General features: G+C 48.3%; 1 protein-coding gene across 1 annotated transcript; it reads right to left on the reverse strand.

The window, feature by feature from the left end:
- Positions 1-1,916: 1,916 nt before the first annotated feature.
- SCNN1D (sodium channel epithelial 1 subunit delta) lies at positions 1,917-20,010 on the reverse strand. Its single transcript, XM_053963199.1, has 12 exons — positions 19,682-20,010; positions 18,695-18,971; positions 17,081-17,268; positions 15,576-15,679; positions 12,091-12,254; positions 10,927-11,025; positions 9,997-10,114; positions 8,286-8,364; positions 6,800-6,857; positions 6,084-6,139; positions 4,853-4,928; positions 1,917-3,840 (listed from the first exon to the last, which is right to left on the reverse strand). Exons 1-12 carry the CDS (start codon positions 20,008-20,010, stop codon positions 3,547-3,549), a joined length of 1,842 nt encoding a protein of 613 aa, XP_053819174.1. The 3' UTR covers positions 1,917-3,546.
- Between the last annotated feature and the right edge of the window lie 990 nt (positions 20,011-21,000).

Consider the following 21,000-nt stretch of genomic DNA (forward strand, 5'->3'; position numbering starts at 1 on the left):
TTTTTGAGATTTTTACCAATTCCTGAGCTGAGTTTTTTAGCAATTCCTGCTTTGAATTTTTGAGTTCCTCACCAATTCCTGGGTTGAGTTTTGGAGTTTCTCACCAATTCCTGGGTTACGTTTTTGAGGTTTTTACCAGTTCCTGGTTTGAATTTTTGAGTTTTTCACCAATTCCTGGTTTGAATTTTTGAGATTTTTAGCAATTCCTGATCTGTGTTTTTTAGCAATTCCTGGTTTGAATTTTTGAGTTTTTCACCAATTCCTGGTTTGAATTTTTGAGTTTTTTAGCAATTCCTGATCTGAGTTTTTTAGCAATTCCTGGTTTGAATTTTTGAGTTCCTCACCAATTCCTGGGTTGAGTTTTTTACCAATTCCTGAGTTGAGTTTTTGAGGTTTTTACCAATTTCTGACTGGAATTTTTGAGATTTTTTAGCAATTCCTGATTTGAGTTTTTTAGCAAATCCTGGGTTGAGTTTTGGAGTTTCTCAGCAATCCTTGGGTTGAGTTTTGGAGTTTTTTACCAATTCCTGGTTTAAATTTTTGAGTTTTTTAGCAATTCCTGGTTTGAATTTTTGAGTTCCTCAGCAATTCCTGGTTTGAGTTTTGGAGTTTTTTACCAATTCCTGGTTTGAATTTTTGAGATTTTTAGCAATTCCTGATTTGAGTTTTTTAGCAAATCCTGGGTTGAATTTTTGAGTTTCCCACCAATTCCTGGTTTGAATTTTTGAGTTTTTTAGCAATTCCTGGTTTGAGTTTTGGAGTTTTTAACCAATTCCTGGTTTGAATTGTTGAGTTTTTTAGCAATTCCTGGTTTGAGTTTTTTAGCAATTCCTGGTTTGAATTGTTGAGTTTTTTAGCAATTCCTGGTTTGAGTTTTTTAGCAATTCCTGGTTTGAGTTTTGGAGTTCCTCACCCATCCCTGGTGCTGCCCCTGCCCGCGTGTCCCTCTCAAAGGCAGAAGGGGCCGGGAGGTGACACCGAGGAGAGCTGGGGACAGGGATGGGACAGGGTTGGGACAGGGATGGGACAGGGATGGGACAGGGATGGGACAGGGATGGGGACAGGGATGGGACAGGGTTGGGACAGGGTTGGGACAGGGTTGGGACAGGGTTGGGACAGGGCTGGGACAGGGATGGGACAGGGTTGGGACAGGGATGGGGACAGGGATGGGACAGGGTTGGGACAGGGCTGGTGACAGGGTTGGGGACAGGGATGGGACAGGGTTGGTGACAGAGCTGGGGACAGGGTTGGGACAGAGGTGGGGCAGGGTTGGGGACAGGGATGGTGACAGGGATGGGACAGGGATGGGGACAGGGTTGGGGACAGAGCCAGAGGACAGCTGGGGACAGGGTTGGGGCAGGGTTGGGACAGGGATGGGACAGGGATGGGACAGGGATGGGACAGGGTTGGAGCAGGGTTGGAGCAGGGTTGGGACAGGGATGGGACAGGGATGGGACAGGGTTGGGACAGGGTTGGTGACAGAGCTGGGGACAGGGTTGGGACAGGGTTGGTGACAGGGATGGGACAGGGATGGGGACAGGGATGGGACAGGGTTGGGACAGGGCTGGTGACAGGGTTGGGGACAGGGATGGGACAGGGATGGGACAGGGTTGGGACAGGGATGGGGACAGGGATGGGACAGGGTTGGGACAGGGCTGGGACAGGGATGGGACAGGGTTGGTGACAGAGCTGGGGACAGGGTTGGGACAGAGGTGGGGCAGGGTTGGGGACAGGGTTGGTGACAGGGATGGGACAGGGATGGGGACAGGGTTGGGGACAGAGCCAGAGGACAGCTGGGGACAGGGTTGGGGCAGGGTTGGGACAGGGATGGGACAGGGATGGGACAGGGTTGGGACAGGGTTGGAGCAGGGTTGGAGCAGGGTTGGAGCAGGGTTGGGACAGGGATGGGACAGGGATGGGACAGGGTTGGGACAGGGCTGGGACAGGGTTGGGACAGGGTTGGTGACAGGGATGGGACAGGGTTGGGACAGGGATGGGACAGCCCCGGGGACAGAGGGGCTGAGGGAGAAAAGGGAATGTGGAGGCTCCAGGAGGGTGGCAATGTCCCCTGCTGCCCCGGGAACGGCTCCTTGGGCTGCCGGGACGGGAATTCCCACCGGGAGGGGACACCTGGGTGGGGACACCGGGAGGGACCTTGGTGCCAGCACGGGGTGGGTTGGGTGGAGACGCTGCTGTCCCCTGAGGTGGCACCTGCGGGACTCCTGGGGCACACCTGGGCACACTTGGGCACACCTGGGCACACCTGGGGGACTCCTGGGGCACACCTGGGCACACCTGGGGCACAACTGGGCACACCTGGGGACACCTGGGCACACCTGGGGACACCTGATGACACCTGGGGGACTCAGAAGGTTTTTTTTTAACAGAAATTAACAAAAATTAACAAAAATTAACAAAAATTAACAGATATATTAACAAAAATTGCCAAACATTAACAGAAACAAACGGAAATATTAACAGAAATATTAACAGAAATATTAACAAAAATTAACAGACATTAACAGACATTAACAGAAATATTAACAAAAATGTACAGGAATTTACAGAAATTAATAAACATTTACAGAAATATTAACAGAAATTAACAGAAGTTAACAGAAATATTAACAGAAATTAACAAAAATTAGCAGAAATTAGCATTATCTCTGTTATCAACAGATTCCACAGGAATCTGTTGCTTTTTCTGGGACCGAAAGAATTCCCGATCCCGTTTTTTTTTTTCCTCTTTATTCCCTCTGGAAGAGTCTGGGAATTTCCTGGGAAATCCAAAAGCAGCAGAAATCCCGAGCCCAGCCCTGGAGCAGCAGGAATTCCAGAGGGTTTGGGAATTCCAGGAGATTTTTGGGAATTCCAGGAGGTTTTTGGGAATTCCAGAGGTTTTTGGGAATTCCAGAGGTTTTTGGGAATTCCAGGAGGGATCAGACCCAAGAAGGGTTTTGGGAATTCAGGAGGTTTTTGGGAATTCCAGGAGGTTTTTGGAAATTCCAGCTGGGATCAGAGCCCAGAGGGGTTTGGGAATTCCAGAGTGAAGGAGAGTTTGGGAATTCCAGAGGGAGGGAGGTTTTTGGGAATTCCAGAGGGAGGGAGGTTTTTGGGAATTCCAGCTGGGATCAGAGCCCAGCTAGATTCCAAGCATTGCCACGCTCAGGAACCTCCCAGCTGTGGATCCAGGACATCCCTGGCACCTTTCCGTCAGAATTCAGGGAATTCCAGGAGAATTCCAAGCATTGCCAAGCTCAGCTGTGGATCCAGGATGTCCCTGGGACTTTTCCCCCAGAATTTGGGAATTCTAATCCTCTCCACCCCCCTCAGCTGTGGATCCAGGATGTCCCTGGGACTTTTCCCCCAGAATTTGGGAATTCTAATCCTCTCCATCCCCCTCAGCTCTGGATCCAGGATGTCCCTGGGAGTTTTCCCCCAGAATTTGGGAATTCCAAGCATTGCCAAGCTCAGCTCTGGATCCAGGATGTCCCTGGGAGTTTTCCCCCAGAATTTGGGAATTCCTCCCCTCTCACCCCCATCTCCTCAGGGCTGTCCCAAATCCCGCTCCTGCCCGTTCCCACCCCCATCCCGCAGCTGCCCCGACCCCAAACCTGGGGCTCCCTCCTGCCCCTCCCGCAATTCCCGGGAATTTCCCTGGGCCAGGCCTAAATTTGGGCCGGGCCTGGGGCCCCTCCCGGCCCGGAGCCTCTGGAAGCAGAAGAGCAGGGACAGGACCAGGGTGTCCAGGAGCAGCTCCAGCATCTCCACCACCGAGAGCACCGAGGAGCCGAACCAGAGGCTCCACTGGCTGCCCATGCTGGAGAGCAGCAGGTTCTCCTGCAAAAAAACCCAAAAAAGGGAAAGGTTTGGGGCTTTATTTTCCTTTTTTATGTTTTTTCTATTCCTCACACCCAGATTTGGAACATATGGGATCAGTGGTTCAATTTCCCAATAATTTTCCCTAAATAAAAACCCAAAACCAATCCCAAAGCTGGAGAGCAGCAGGTTCTCCTGCAAAAAAAACCCAAAAAAGGGAAAGGATTGGGGCTTTATTTTCCTTTTTTATGTTTTTTCTATTCCTCACACCCAGATTTGGAACATATGGGATCAGCAGTTCAATTTCCCAATAATTTTCCCTAAATAAAACCCCAACACCAATCCCAAAGCTGCCAGCAGCAGGTTCTCCTGCAAAAAAAACCCCAAAAAGGGAAAGGTTTGGGGCTTTATTTTCCTTTTTTATGTTTTTTTCTATATAATATAAAAATAATTAATTTGGGAATGAGCCTGTCAGGAATTCGGGAATGAGCCTGTCAGGAATTCGGGAATGAGTGCATGAGGAATTCGGGAATGAGCCTGTCAGGAATTTGGGAATGAGCCCGTGAGGAATCCGGGAATGAGCCCGTGAGGAATTTGGGAATGAGCCCGTGAGGAATCCGGGAATGAGCCCGTGAGGAATCCAGGAATGAGCCCGTGAGGAATTCGGGAATGAGCCTGTGAGGAATTTGGGAACGAGCGCGTGAGGAATTCGGGAATGAGCCTGTCAGGAATTTGGGAACAAGCGCATCAGGAATTCGGGAATGAGCTCGTGAGGAATTTGGGAACGAGCGTGTGAGGAATTCGGGAATGAGCCCGTGAGGAATCCAGGAATGAGCCCGTGAGGAATTTGGGAACGAGCGCATCAGGAATTCGGGAATGAGCTCGTGAGGAATTTGGGAACGAGCGTGTGAGGAATTCGGGAATGAGCCCGTGAGGAATTTGGGAACAAGCGCATCAGGAATTCGGGAATGAGCCCGTGAGGAATGCCGCGAGCAGGGATTAGCGGAGGGGCTGTCGGGGAAGCGGCACCTACGGAGAGCAGCGGGGCCTCGCGCACGGCCTGCGAGTTCAGCTGCCGGTAGAACACGGTGACCTTGGCGACGTCCCTCCTGCAGCGACACGCGCAGCTGGCACCGCCGGCGGCACCGGCACCGCCGCGCTCCCGCTGGGCACCGCGGCATTCCCAGTGGGCACCGGGGCGTTCCAAGTGGGGACCGGGGCGTTCCCAGTGGGGACCGGGGCGTTCCCAGCTGGGACTGGGGCATTCCCAGTGGGTACCGGGGCGTTCCCAGTGGGGACTGGGACGTTCCCAGCTGGGACTGGGGCATTCCCAGTGGGTACCAGGGCATTCCCAGTTGGGACCGGCGCATTCCCAGTGGGCACCGGGGCGTTCCCAGCTGGGCACCGGGGCATTCCCAGTTGGGACTGGGGCATTCCCAGCTGGGACCGGGGCGTTCCCAGTGGGGACTGGGGCATTCCCCGAGGGCACCGGGGCATTCCCAGTGGGTACCGGGGCATTCCCAGTGGGCACCGGAGCATTCCCCGAGGGCACCGGGGCATTCCCAGTGGGCACCGGGGCATTCCCAGTGGGCACCGGGGCATTCCCAGTGGGTACCGGGGCATTCCCAGTGGGCCCCGGGGCATTCCCAGTTGGGACTGGGGCATTCCCAGTTGGGACCAGGGCATTCCCAGTGGGGACTGGGACATTCCCAGTGGGCACCGGGGCATTCCCAGTGGGCCCCGGGGCATTCCCGGTTGGGACTGGGACATTCCCAGTGGGCACCGGGGCATTCCCAGTTGGGACTGGGACATTCCCAGTGGGCACCGGGGCATTCCCAGTTGGGACTGGGACATTCCCAGTGGGAACCGGGGCGTTCCCAGTGGGGACCGGGACATTCCCAGTGGGGACTGGGACATTCTCAGTTGGGACTGGGAAATTCCCAGTGGGTACCGGGGCGTTCCCAGTGGGTACCGGGGCATTCCCAGTGGGCACTGGGACATTCTCAGTTGGGACTGGGAAATTCCCAGTGGGTACCGGGGCATTCCCAGTGGGCACTGGGACATTCCCAGTTGGGACCGGGGCATTCCCAGGATTTCCCTGCTGCCCTCCCTGCCCCATCCCAGACCCCACAGATTGGGATGGCCCCAAGGACGGGGATGACCCCATGGACAGGGATGACCCCATGGATTGGAATGGCCCCATGGATTGGGATGACCCCAGGGATCGGGATGGCCCCACGGATTGGGAACATCCCGGGATTTACCTGCTGCTGCTGGAGTTGTAGCCGTTCTGGTGCCGCAGAGCCTGGCGCACCCAGTCCTGCCATGGGAATGTTGGCATTGGAATGTTGGCATTGGAATGTTGTTAATGGAATGTTGGCATTGGAATGTTGGCATTGGAACATTGGCATTGGAATATTTGGCATTGGAATGTTGGCAGTGGAATGTTGTTAATGGGATATTGTTAATGGAATGTTGGCAGTGGAATGTTGGCATTGAAATGTTGGCATTGGAATATTTGTTAATGGAATGTTGGCATTGGAATGTTGTTAATGGAATGTTGGCATTGGAATGTTGTTAATGGGATATTGTTAATGGAATGTTGGCATTGGAATATTCTTAATGGAATGTTGGCATTGGAATATTTGTTAATGGAATGTTGGCATTGGAATATTTGTTAATGGAATGTTGGCATTGGAATATTTGTTAATGGAATGTTTGTTATTGGAACGTTCATTATTGGAATGTTTGTCATTGGGAGATTTGTTACTGGAATATTTGATATTGGAATGTTTCCATTGGAATATTCACGACTGGAATATTCATTATTGGAATATTCATGACTGGAATATTCATTATTGGAATATTAATTCCTGGAATATTCATGACTGGAATGTTTCTATTGGAATATTCATGACTGGAATGTTAATTCCTGGAATATTAATTCCTGGAATGTTCCTGACTGGAATTTTTGCCGTACCTGGGATTTCAGCGAGGGCCACTTGGCTGTGCCAGCTGAGACCTTGTACAGGGATTCCCTGGGGAGAGAAAACCGGGAATGCTGAAAAAATGGGAATTCACCTGTTTTAAACTAACTCTTATTTAGATTACATTACATTTCGATTAAATTTAATTTCAATTTAAATTAAATTTTAAAAAGATGGGAGCATTAAATTAAAATTTAATTTTAACTTACATTACATTTAGAATAAATTTCATATAGATTACATTAAATTTTGATTAAATTTAATTTCAATTTAAATTAAATTTTAAAAAGATGTGAGAATTAAATTAAAATTTAATTTCAATTTCCATTACATTTAGATTAAATTTCATATAGATTACATTAATTTTAATTTCAATTTCAATTAAAATTTTAAAAGATGGGAGCATAAATTGAAATTTAATTTTAACTTACATTAATTTTAAACCAAATCTAATTAAGATTAAATTCAAATTCAAAGTGAATTGAACCTAAAAAAGATGGGAGCATAAATTGAAATTTAATTTTAAATAAAAATTAAAGTTTAATTTTAAATTTAAATTTTCATTTTTAAATTCAAAGTGAGTTGAACCTAAAACAGATGGGCGCATTAAACTGAAATTTAATTTTAACTTAAATTAAATTTAAAATTTTGATTAAATTCAAATTAAAAGCAAATTGAATGAATCAAAGATGGGAGCATTAAACTGAGATTTCATTTTCACTTAAATTAAATTTAAAATTTCGATTAAATTCAAATTAAAGCGAATTGAACCAAAGATGGGAGCATTAAACTGAAATTTCATTTTAACTTAAATTAAATTTAAAATTTCGATTAAATTCAAATTAAAAGCGAATTGAACAAACCAAAGATGGGAGCATTAAACTGAAATTTCGTTTTCACTTAAATTTAATTTAAAATTTAGATTAAATTCAAATTAAAAGCGAATTGAACCAAAGATGGGAGCATAAACTGACATTTCATTTTAACTTAAATTAAATTTAAAATTTAGATTAAATTCAAATTAAAAGCAAATTTAACCTATCAAAGATGGGAGCATAAACTGAGATTTCATTTTCACTTAAATTAAATCTAAAATTTCGATTAAATTCAAATTAAAAGCAAATTTAACCTATCAAAGATGGGAGCATAAACTGAGATTTCATTTTCACTTAAATTAAATCTAAAATTTAGATTAAATTCAAATTAAAAGCGAATTGAACCAAAGATGGGAGCATAAACTGAAATTTCATTTTAACTTAAATTAAATTTAAAATTTCGATTAAATTCAAATTAAAAGCGAATTGAACCTACCAAAGATGGGAGCATAAACTGAAATTTAATTTTAACTTACGTTCAAGTTAAACTCAATCCCATTTAGATTAAATTCCAATTAGAAGAGGTCCGAATTCAAATGAAATTCAAATGAAATTCAAATGAAATGCAAATGAAATGGAAATGAAGTTGGGATCCGGGGCTCACCTGCAGGGCTTGGGGCAGTGCTGGAAACAATCCAGGCGGTGACTGCGGAGCCGCCGGGACAGCTGGTAAAAGCAGTGCCCTGGAAAACGGGGAGCAAGAACGGCACTGGGGATTCCCGGGAATCCAATTCCTGGAATTCCCGCTCCCCCTGGGACTCCCCCGAAAGGAAAAAAAAAAGAGGAATTAAATCCTAAAATCCCCGGATTTGGGGTTGGGAGGGAATTCCTTAAAGGCGATTCCCACGCCTAAAGCCGGGAATGCCGGGATTCCAGGATTTCCCAGGGAATCGGGAATTCCCGGGATTTTATCCCAGGGAATCAGTGAATCCCAGGGATTTATCTCCATGGAAATCCCAGGGATTTTATCCCAGGGAATCAGTGAATCCCAGGGATTTATCTCCGTGGAAATCCCAGGGATTTTATCCCAGGGAATCAGTGAATCCCAGGGATTTATCTCCATGGAAATCCCAGGGATTTTATCCCAGGGAATCAGTGAATCCCAGGGATTTTATCCCAGGGAATCGGGGAATCCCAGGGATTTATCTCCATGGAAATCCCAGGGATTTTATCCCAGGGAATCAGTGAATCCCAGGGATTTATCTCCATGGAAATGCCAGGGATTTTATCCCAGGGAATCATGAATCACAGGGATTTTATCCCAGGGAATCGGGGAATCCCAGGGATTTATCTCCATGGAAATCCCAGGGATTTTATCCCAGGGAATCGGGGAATCCCAGGGATTTATCTCCATGGAAATCCCAGGGATTTTATCCCAGGGATTTTATCCCAGGGAATCAGTGAATCCCAGGGATTTATCTCCATGGAAATCCCTGGGATTGTTTCTAGGATCCAACGAATTCCCAGGATTTATTTTGATGATGATGATGATGATTATTATTATTATTTTAATTATTATTTTTATCTCTGCCCCGCTGCCTTACCCCATTCGGGCTGGTGGCTGTAGTCGCTATTCCCAGGCAATCCCGGGGATTGTTTCCCAGGTTTATTATTATTTATTTTATTTTTATTTTTATTTTTATTTTTATTTTTATTAGTGCCCCGCTGCCTTACCCCAGGCGGGCTGGCGGCTGTAGTCGCTATTCCCGGGCAATCCCAGGGATTATTTCCCCGGATATTATTATTATTATTATTTTAATTTTTATTTTTAGTGCCCCGCTGCCTTACCCCATTCGGGCTGGCGGCTGTAGTCGCTATTCCCAGGCAATCCCGGGGATTGTTTCCCAGAATATTATTATAATTTTTATATTTTAATTTTAATTTTAATTTTAATTTTAATTTTTATCTCTGCCCCGCTGCCTTACCCCATTCGGGCTGGCGGCTGTAGTCGCTATTCCCGGGCAATCCCAGGGATTGTTTCCCAGGTTTATTATTATTAATTTTAATTTTAATTTTAATTTTAATTTTAATTTTTATTTTTATTTTTATTTTTATTAGTGCCCCGCTGCCTTACCCCATTCGGGCTGGCGGCTGTAGTCGCTATTCCCGGGCAATCCCAGGGATTATTTCCCCGGATATTATTATTATTTTTATTTTATTTTTATTTTTAGTGCCCCGCTGCCTTACCCCATTCGGGCTGGCGGCTGTAGTCGCTATTCCCGGGCAATCCCGGGGATTGTTTCCCAGGTTTATTATTATTAATTTTAATTTTAATTTTAATTTTTATTTTTATTTTTAGTGCCCCGCTGCCTTACCCCATTCGGGCTGGCGACTGTAGTCGCAGTAGCGCCCCCCGGCGGGCAGCGGGTAGTAGATGTAGCCGCAGCCGCATTGGCGCAGCATGGCGCGCTGGAAGCACGAGTGCAGGCAGGCCTGGGGACAGGGAAACACGGCATCAACGGGAACGTTCCGGGGCTCTGGGGGGGAACTGGCGGCAGAAAAGGTGGGGAGGAAAATCGCATTGAAAAAAATAAAAAAAAAATTGGAATCTGTAGGGTGGAACTGGTAGGAGAAAAGTGGAGGGGGGAAATTGCATAAATTAAAAAAAAAATTCCAAATCTCTGGGATGAAGCTCTTAGGAGACAAGGGCAAAAAAAAATTGGAGCTGTTGTTGTAGAGCAGTTCCAGCCTGGCTAAGCCGGGTTTAGCTAGGCCAGGCTCGGTACCTGCAGGGTGTAGGAGTTGTTGTAGGGCAGTTGCAGCCTGGCTAAGCCGGGTTTAGCTAGGCCAGGCTCGGTACCTGCAGGGTGTAGGAGTTGTTGTAGGGCAGTTGCAGCCTGGCTAAGCCGGGTTTAGCTAGGCCAGGCTCGGTACCTGCAGGGTGTAGGAGTTGTTGTAGGGCAGTTGCAGCCTGGCTAAGCCGGGTTTAGCTAGGCCAGGCTCGGTACCTGCAGGGTGTAGGAGTTGTTGTAGAACAACTCCAGCCTGGCTAAGCCGGGTTTAGCTAGGCCAGGCTCGGTACCTGCAGGGTGTAGGAGTTGTTGTAGGGCAGTTGCAGTCTGGCTAAGCCGGGTTTAGCTAAGCCAGGCTCGGTACCTGCAGGGTGTAGGAGTTGTTGTAGAGCAGCTCCAGCCTGGCTAAGCCAGGCTTAGCTAGGCCAAGGCTCGGTACCTGCAGGGTGTAGGAGTTGTTATAGAACAGCTCCAGTCTGGCTAAGCCAGGCTTAGCTAGGCCAGGCTCGGTACCTGCAGGGTGTAGGAGTTGTTGTAGAGCAGCTCCACGGCCACGTCGGCCCCGTCCGTGGTGCACTTGCCGTAGTTGCCGCCCAGGCGATTCACCTGGTCCTGCGGGGACACGGAGGAGCCCGGGGTGATTCATTAGCAGGGTTCATTAATTAGTGCCCCGAGTGATTAGCAGGGTTAATTGGAGCCCTGGGTGATTAGCAGGGTTCATTAAAGCCAGCCATCACCCTCTGGGCTTCACTGCAGGAAGGGATGGTGTGGGATGGTTGGGAATGGTTTGGGATGATTTGGGATGGTTGAGATGGTTGAGATGGTTGAGATGGTTTGGGATGGTTTGGGATGGTTTGGGATGGGTTGGGATGGTTGAGATGGTTGAGATGGTTGGGATGGTTTGGGATGGTTTGGGATGGGTTGGGATGGTTGGGGATGGTTGGGATGGGTTGGGATGGTTGGGATGGTTTGGGATGATTTGGGATGGTTGGGAATGGTTTGGGATGATTTGGGATGGTTGGGATGGTTTGGGATGGTTTGGGATGATTTGGGATGGTTGGGATGGTTGGGATGGTGTGGCATGGTTTGGGAATGGTGTGGGATGGTTTGGGATGGGTTGGGATGGTTGGGGATGGTTTGGGATGGTTTGGGATGGTTGGGGATGGTTTGGGATGGTTGGGGATGGTTTGGGATGGTTTGGGATGGGTTGGGATGGTTGGGATGGTTGGGATGGTTGAGATGGTTGGGATGGTTTGGGATGGTTTGGGATGGTTGGGGATGGTTGGGGATGGTTTGGGATGGTTGGGATGGTTGGGATGGGTTGGGATGGTTGGGATGGTTGGGATGGTTGAGATGGTTGGGATGGTTTGGGATGGTTTGGGATGGGTTGGGATGGTTGGGATGGTGTGGCATGGTTTGGGAATGGTGTGGGATGGTTTGGGATGATTTGGGATGGTTTGGGATGGTTGGGGATGGTTGGGATGGTTGGAGATGGTTTGGCACAATTTGGCACGGTTTGGCATGGCTGGATTTTGTTCCCCTGTGCCCACCTGGCGGATGCCAAAAGGCCACATTTGGGACGGTTGGGGATGGTTGGGGATGGTTTGGCATGGTTTGGCACAGTTTGGCACAGCTTGGCACGGTTTGGCATGGCTGGAATTTGTCCCCCGTGCCCACCTGGCGGATGGCGATGGTGGTGGCGATGCCCGGGCGGATGTGGAAGCCCTCGTGCTCCAGGAACGGCGTCTGGTTGTGGCTGTGGATCATCACCTTCACCCCGGCCACGGTGGACAGCAGCGGGATGTGCTCCTTCTGCTCGGCCCGCAGGATCAGGGACAGCCCTGGGGACACACGGAGAGGGGATTGGGACACACGGGGGACAGGACAGGGACACAGCCCTGGGGACACACGGGGGGGATTGGGACACACGGGGGACAGGACAGGGACAGCCCTGGGGACACGGGGGGGATGGGACACACGGGGGACAGGACAGGGACAGCCCTGGGGACACACGGGGGGGGATGGGACACACGGGGGACAGGACAGGGACAACCCTGGGGACACACGGAGAGGGGATTGGGACACACGGGGGACAGGACAGGGACAACCCTGGGGACACACGAGAGGGGATTGGGACACACGGGGGACAGGACAGGGACAGCCTGGGGACACACGGGGGGGATGGACCACGGGGGACAGGACAGGGACAACCCTGGGGACACACGGAGAGGGGATTGGGACACACGGGGGACAGGACAGGGACAGCCTGGGGACACACAGAGGGGATGGGACACACGGGGGACAGGACAGGGACAGCCTGGGGACACACGGGGGGGGTTGGGACACACCGGGGACAGGACAGGGACAGCCTGGGGACACACAGAGGGGATGGGACACACGGGGGACAGGACAGGGACAGCCTGGGGACACAGAGGGGACAGGACAGGGACAGCCCTGGGGACACACACGGGGGGATTGGGACACACAGGGGACAGGACAGGGACAGCCCTGGGGACACACACGGGGGGATTGGGACACACAGGGGACAGGACAGGGACAGCCCTGGGGACACACACGGGGGGATTGGGACACACAGGGGACAGGACAGGGACAGCCCTGGGGACACAGGGGACAGGACAGGGACAGCCCTGGGGACACACAGGGGACAGGAGAGGGACAGCCTGGGACACACAGGGGACAGGACAGGGACAGCCTGGGACACACAGGGGACAGGACAGGGACAGCCCTGGGGACACACAGGGGACAGGACAGGGACAGCCTGGGGACACACGGGACAGGACAGGGACAGCCTGGGGACACACAGGGGACAGGACAGGGACAGCCTGGGGACACAGGGGACAGGACAGGGACAGCCTGGGGACACACAGGGGACAGGACAGGGACAGCCCTGGGGACACACACGGGGGGATTGGGACACACAGGGGACAGGACAGGGACAGCCCTGGGGACACACGGGGGACAGGACAGGGACAGCCCTGGGGACACAGGGGACAGGACAGGGACAGCCCTGGGGACACACACGGGGGGATTGGGACACACAGGGGACAGGACAGGGACAGCCCTGGGGGATGGGGACAGCCCTGGGGACACAGGGGACAGGACAGGGACAGCCTGGGGGATGGGGACAGGACAGGGACAGCCTGGGACACACAGGGGACAGGACAGGGACAGCCTGGGGGATGGGGACAGGACAGGGACAGCCTGGGGACACAGGGGACAGGACAGGGACAGCCCTGGGGGATGGGGACAGCCCTGGGGACACACAGGGGACAGGACAGGGACAGCCTGGGGGATGGGGACAGGACAGGGACAGCCCTGGGGACACACGGGGGACAGGACAGGGACAGCCCTGGGGGATGGGGACAGCCCTGGGGACACACAGGGGACAGGACAGGGACAGCCTGGGGACACAGGGGACAGGACAGGGACAGCCCTGGGGGATGGGGACAGCCCTGGGGACACACAGGGGACAGGACAGGGACAGCCTGGGGACACAGGGGACAGGACAGGGACAGCCCTGGGGACACACAGGGGACAGGACAGGGACAGCCCTGGGGACACACACGGGGGGATTGGGACACACAGGGGACAGGACAGGGACAGCCCTGGGGGATGGGGACAGCCCTGGGGACAGGAGAGTGCCCAGCTCTGGGCAAATCCCTCCTGTTTGGGTTTGGGGCCCAGCTTTGGGCTCTGTTTGGGTTCATTTTGGGTCCCAGAAAAGCCAGTTTTACTCCTCAGAGCCCGGGTGACAATGGTGCCCACTCCAAAGTTTCAATAATCAATCCCATCATAAATTATAAATCATAAATCATAAATCATAAATCATAATAACCCTATAAATAAAACCCAACAAACCCACATTTGGACTCTGGGATCCCTCAAGAGCCATTTTTAATTCTTAGACTCCTGGTGATAATGGCACCTATTCCAAATCTTCAATAATCCCATAATAAATTATAAATTATAAATTATAAATTATAAATTATAAAAACCCTATAAATAAATAAAACCCCATAAATAAAACCCAACAAACCCACATTTGGACTCTGGGATCCCTCAAGAGCCATTTTTATTCCCCAGAGCCCTGGTGACAATGGTACCTATTCCAAACCTTCAGGAATCCCATAATAAATAAAAAAAAGAAACAATAAACAATAAATAATAGTAACAACCCTATAAATAAATAAAACCCTATAAATAAAACACAACAAATCCAGACTTGGGTTCTGGGATCCCTCATTTTGGATCCCAGAAAAGCCATTTTTAATTCTTAGACTCCTGGTGATAATGGCACCTATTCCAAATCTTCAATAATCCCATAATAAATTATAAATTATAAATTATAAATTATAAATTATAAATTATAAATTATAAATTATAATAACCCTATAAATAAATAAAACCCCATAAATAAAACCCAACAAACCCACATTTGGACTCTGGGATCCCTCAAGAGCCATTTTTATTCCCCAGAGCCCTGGTGACAATGGTACCTATTCCAAACCTTCAGGAATCCCATAATAAATAAAAAAAAGAAACAATAAACAATAAATAATAGTAACAACCCTATAAATAAATAAAACCCTATAAATAAAACACAACAAATCCAGATTTGGTTTCTGGGATCCCTCATTTTGGATCCCAGAAAAGCCATTTTTAATTCTTAGACTCCTGGTGATAATGGCACCTATTCCAAATCTTCAATAATCCCATAATAAATTATAAATTATAAATTATAAATTATAAATTATAAATTATAAATTATAATAACCCTATAAATAAATAAAACCCCATAAATAAAACCCAACAAACCCACATTTGGACTCTGGGATCCCTCAAGAGCCATTTTTAATTCTTAGAGCCCTGGTGACAATGGCAGCTATTCCAAACCCTCAATAATCCCATAATAAATTATAAATAACCCTATAAATAAACCCCAATATTCTGCAAAAAAACACTGTGAGCACATCCCGCTCCAAACTAAAAAGAAATTCTGCTTTTTTTTTTTTTTTTTTTTTAAAGCCCAGATGCTGCTGGGGCTTAAAATAATCATATTGTGGTGGCACAGTAATTGCCAAAAAAAAAAAAAAAACCCTCTTAATTTTGGCTCTTTTTTCCCCGTTTTGGAGATCACTCACCATAAGGAATTCCTGGTTTTGTGGCTTTCCAGAAGGGATCTGTCCCCCTGCTGTTAAAAGTGTAGCAGCTCCCAAAAACTGGGTGGTGGAAGGGAACGTAATCACTGGAAAATCAGAGATTTCACGGGGTTTAATCATTTGATTTATGACCTTGATTCCAAGCTGGAGGTGTCTGGGAAAATGGGAATCACTGGAAAGGCAAGAGAGATTGGATGGAATTTTAATTATTTGATTTATGACCGTAATTCCAAGCTGGAGGTGTTTGGGAAAATGGGAATCACTGGAAAATCAAGAGTGGTTTGATGGAGTTTTACTGGAAAATCAAGAGAAATTTGATGGGATTTTACTGGAAAATCAAGAGAGATTTAATGGGATTTTACTGGAAAATCAAGAGAAATTTGATGGGATTTTACTGGAAAATCAAGAGAGATTTGATGGAATTTTACTGGAAATCAAGAGAAATTTAATGGGATTTTACTGGAACTTTAGAGAATACAATAGAGTTAGCAAATAACTTTAGAGAATAAAATAAAGTTAGAAAATAACTTTAGAGAATAGAGTTAGAAAATAAATTTAGAGAATACAATAGTTAGAAAACAACTTTAGAGAATAAAATAGAGTTAGAAAACAACTTTAGAGATAAAATAGTTAGAAAATAACTTTAGAGAATAGAGTTAGCAAATAACTTTAGAGAATAAAATAGAGTTAGCAAATAACTTAAGAAAATACAATAGAGTTAGAAAATAAATTTAGAGAATACAATAGAGTTAAAAAATAAATTTAGAGAATAGAGTTAGAAAATAACTTTAGAGAATAAAATAGAGTTAGCAAATAACTTAAGAGAATAAAATAGAGTTAGCAAATAACTTAAGAGAATACAATAGAGTTAGAAAATAACTTTAGAGAATAGAGTTAGAAAATAAATTTAGAGAATAGAGTTAGCAAATAACTTTAGAGAATAAAATAGAGTTAGCAAATAACTTAAGAGAATACAATAGGGTTAAAAAATAGATTTAGAGAATACAATAGAGTTAGAAAATAGATTTAGAGAATACAATAGAGTTAGCAAATAACTTTAGAGAATGAAATAGAGTTAGCAAATAACTTTAGAGAATACAATAGAGTTAGAAAATAAATTTAGAGAATACAATAGAGTTAAAAAATAGATTTAGAGAATACAGCAGAGCCAGCAAATGGCTTTAGAGAATGAAATAGAGTTAAAAAATAGATTTAGAGAATACAATAGAGTTAGCAAATAACTTTAGAGAATGAAATAGAGTTAAAAAATAGATTTAGAGAATACAATAGAGTTAGCAAATAACTTTAGAGAATGAAATAGAGTTAAAAATAGATTTAGAGACTAGAACAGAGCCAGCAAATAACTTTAGAGGATGAAATAGAGTTAAAAATAGATTTAGAGACTAGAAGAGAGCCAGCAAACGGCTCTGTGCCGCGGCGTGCCGCCTCTCCACGGATCCCGTTCCCCGTGTCCCCCCTGGCCCCACCTGGGCCGGCAGGGCTCGCCGTCGTACTGGCACGAGTACACGAGCTCCGGGAAGCGCCGCGGGGCCCGGGCCAGCGCCGGCGGCAGCTGCGCCACCAGGTTGATGTAGTGGAAGCGGAGCCACTCCTGCAGCGCGGCCGCGCCCGACGCCTGCGAGCTGAACAGGCAATTCCCGCCCGTGGCGTTGCACTGGGACACGGGGAAAAGGGGATGTGAGCGGCTGGGAATGGGAATGGGAATGGGAATGGGGATGGGGCTGGGAATGGGAATGGGGCTGGGGATGGGGCTGGGGATGGGGCTGGGAATGGGAATGGGGCTGGGGATGGGGATGGGAATGGGGCTGGGAATGGGAATGGGGATGGGAATGGGGATGGGGACGGGAATAGGACTGGGAATGGGAATGGGAATGGGGCTGGGAATGGGAATGGGGCTGGGATTGGGAATGGGAATGGGAATGGGAATGGGGATGGGACTGGGAATGGGACTGGGAATGGGGCTGGGAATGGGGCTGGGAATGGGAATGGGAATGGGAATGGGGATGGGAATGGGACTGGGACTGGGAATGGGAATGGGGCTGGGGATGGGGATGGGGATGGGAATGGGGATGGGAATGGGACTGGGAATGGGACTGGGACTGGGATTGGGAATGGGGCTGGGGATGGGACTGGGAATGGGGCTGGGAATGGGAATGGGACTGGGAATGGGGCTGGGGATGGGGCTGGGAATGGGGCTGGGATTGGGAATGGGGCTGGGACTGGGACTGGGAATGGGGCTGGGATTGGGAATGGGAATGGGAATGGGGATGGGACTGGGAATGGGACTGGGACTGGGACTGGGAATGGGGCTGGGAATGGGGCTGGGAATGGGAATGGGAATGGGAATGGGACTGGGACTGGGAATGGGGCTGGGAATGGGAATGGGGATGGGAATGGGACTGGGGTGGGAATTGTGGGCCGTGGGGGGTTAGGGTTGGCTGGCTAGGGTGTCGTATATCAGTTGTGGTATGTTATGTCAATGATATAATATAATATAACATCACATCACAATATAACATCACATCGTTATGTTATGTTATGTTATGTTATGTTATGTTATGTTATGTTATGTTATGTTATGTTATATCATATTATATTATATTATATTATATCCTATTATATATCATATCATATCATATCATATCATATCATATCATATCATATCATATCACATTATATTATATTACATTATATTATATTATATTATATTATATTAATCATATTATATTATATTAATTATATTATATTATATTATATTATATTATATTATGTATTTTGGGGTGCACCCCCAGTTTCTTTGGGATAAATCCTGATCCCCATGTATTTTGGGGTGCACCCCCAGTTTCTTTGGGATAAATCCTGATCCCCATGTATTTTGGGGTGCACCCCCAGTTTCTTTGGGATAAATCCTGATCCCCATGTATTTTGGGGTGCACCCCCAGTTTCTTTGGGATAAATCCCGATCCCCATGTATTTTGGGGTGCCCCCCCATGCATTTTGGGGTGAACCCCCAATTTCTCTGGGGTGCCCCCCCCACCCTGAGGTGCCCCCGCCGCCCTTTCCGCCGCAGCCGCGCTCACCAGCCGGAATCCCACCCTGGAATGTTTCCTGCCGGCCCTGGGCTCCCACATCCTGACCAGGGAGAAGTTGTGGCTGAGCCTGAAGTTGCTGCTGAGGTTGGCCCGGGGCTGGACAGGGATGGCCCCGTCCCTGTCCCCGTCCCTGTCCCCGTCCCTGTCCCTGTCCCTGTCCCTGAGGTGGGACAGCCTGGCCGAGGCCTTGGGGCCGTACAGGAAGGTCAGCGACTCCTCGGCCATGCGCTCCAGCTGCTCCAGCTGCTCCCTGATCAGCTCAAACCTGCAGAAATTGGGGGGGGGGAAATCCACATTTCGGGAAAAATTCCGTATTTCTGATCTCACAGGCTCCATGGAAAGGTTATTCCTTGGGGTCTGTGGGAGAATATCCAGAAATTCTGCTGCTCAGCACACCAAACACTAATTATACTAATTTAATATTTCATTTATTGATTTAATATTTAATTTCTTAATTTCCCAAACCTTCAGGACACATCCCAGCCCATTCCCAAACCCTTGGGACAGATTCCAGATATTCCCAAACCTTTAGGACGTGTCCCAGACCATTCCCAAACCCTTGGGATACATCCCAGACTGTTCCCGAACCTTCAGTGACACATCCCAGCCCATTCCCAACCCTTCGGTGACACATCCCAGCCCATTCCCAAACCTTTAGTGACACATCACAGACCATTCCCAAACCCTTGGGACACATCCCAGACTGTTCCCAAACCTTTAGTGACACATCACAGACCATTCCCAAACCTTTAGGATGTGTCCCAGCCCATTCCCAAAGCCTTAGGACACATCCCAGCCCATTCCCAAACCTTTAGGACGTGTCCCAGCCCATTCCCAAACCCTTGGGACAGATTCCAGACCATTCCCAAACCTTTAGGACGTGTCCCAGCCCATTCCCAACCCTTCGGTGACACATCCCAGCCCATTCCCAAACCTTTGGAACGTGTCCCAGCCCATTCCCAAACCCCAGCTGACCTGTAGGGATCCAGGTTGCAGACGGTGACGGCCGGGAACATTTTGGGCTCGGAGTCCATGGACATGGTGAGCACCACGGGGTAGGCCCAGAACTGGCTGAACATGAGGGCAAACTGCCAGTAGAGCATGGCGAGGCTGGCCAGCAGCAGCAGCGTCCAGAACGCCGTCTTGGCGCGGTTCCTGCCGGAGCACACCAGCCGGACGGTGCCGTGGATCGTGCTGTTCTTGCAGAAGAACTCAAACATCTCCTTGAAGGAGCCGTAGAACTCGATCAGCCCTTCCTCGCCTCCTCCTCCTCCTCCTCCTGCTCCCGGCAGCTCTGGTTCCATCCTCCAAGTGGCTTTCTGGGCATGGAAAACAATGGGAAAATCGGATTAATCTGAGGAAAAGAGTCTTCCAAAAAGGCTTTTTTCAAACAGGCTTGGTCCAAGGAGGTCTTTTCCAAAGGGGCGTTTTCCAAAGAGATTTTTTCCAAAAAAGGCTTTTCCAAATGGCCTTTTCCAAAGAGGACTTTTCCCAAATGGGCTCATCCCAAATGGTCTCTTCCAAAGACGTCTCTTCCAAAGACGTCTCTTCCAAAGACGTCCTTCTCCCAAAGAGGCCTTTTCCAAAGAAACCTTTCCCAAATGGCCTTTTCCTAAATGGCCTTTTCCAAAGAAACTTTTCCCAAAGAGCCTTTTCCAAGGAAGCCTTTTCCAAGAGCATCCCAAGGCTGGCCAGCAGCAGCAGCGTCCAGAACGCCGTCTTGGCGCGGTTCCTGCCGGAGCACACCAGCCGGACGGTGCCGTGGATCGTGCTGTTCTTGCAGAAGAACTCAAACATCTCCTTGAAGGAGCCGTAGAACTCGATCAGCCCTTCCTCGCCTGCTCCTCCTCCTCCTCCTCCTGCTCCTCCCAGCAGTTCTGGTTCCATCCTCCAAGTGGCTTTCTGGGCATGGAAAACAATGGGAAAATCGGATTAATCTGAGGGAAAGTCTTCCAAAAAGGCTTTTTTCAAACAGGCTTGGTCCAAGGAGGTCTTTTCCAAAGGGGCGTTTTCCAAAGAGGACTTTTCCAAAGAGGACTTCTCCCAAATGGGCTCATCCTAAATGGTCTCTTCCAAAGAGGGTCTTTTCCCAAAGAGGCCTTTTCAAAAAAAACTTCTTCCAAACGGCCTTTTCCAAAGAAACCTTTCCCAAATGGCCTTTTCCAAAGAAACTTTTCCCAAAGAGCCTTTTCCAAGGAAGCCTTTCCCAAGAGCATCCCAAGGCTGGATTAATCTGAGGGAGAGAGTCTTCCAAAAAGGCTTTTTTCAAACAGGCTTGGTCCAAGGAGGTCTTT

Source organism: Vidua chalybeata, chromosome 22 (assembly GCF_026979565.1).
Source record: "Vidua chalybeata isolate OUT-0048 chromosome 22, bVidCha1 merged haplotype, whole genome shotgun sequence".
Classification (NCBI taxonomy): Eukaryota; Metazoa; Chordata; class Aves; order Passeriformes; family Viduidae; genus Vidua; species Vidua chalybeata.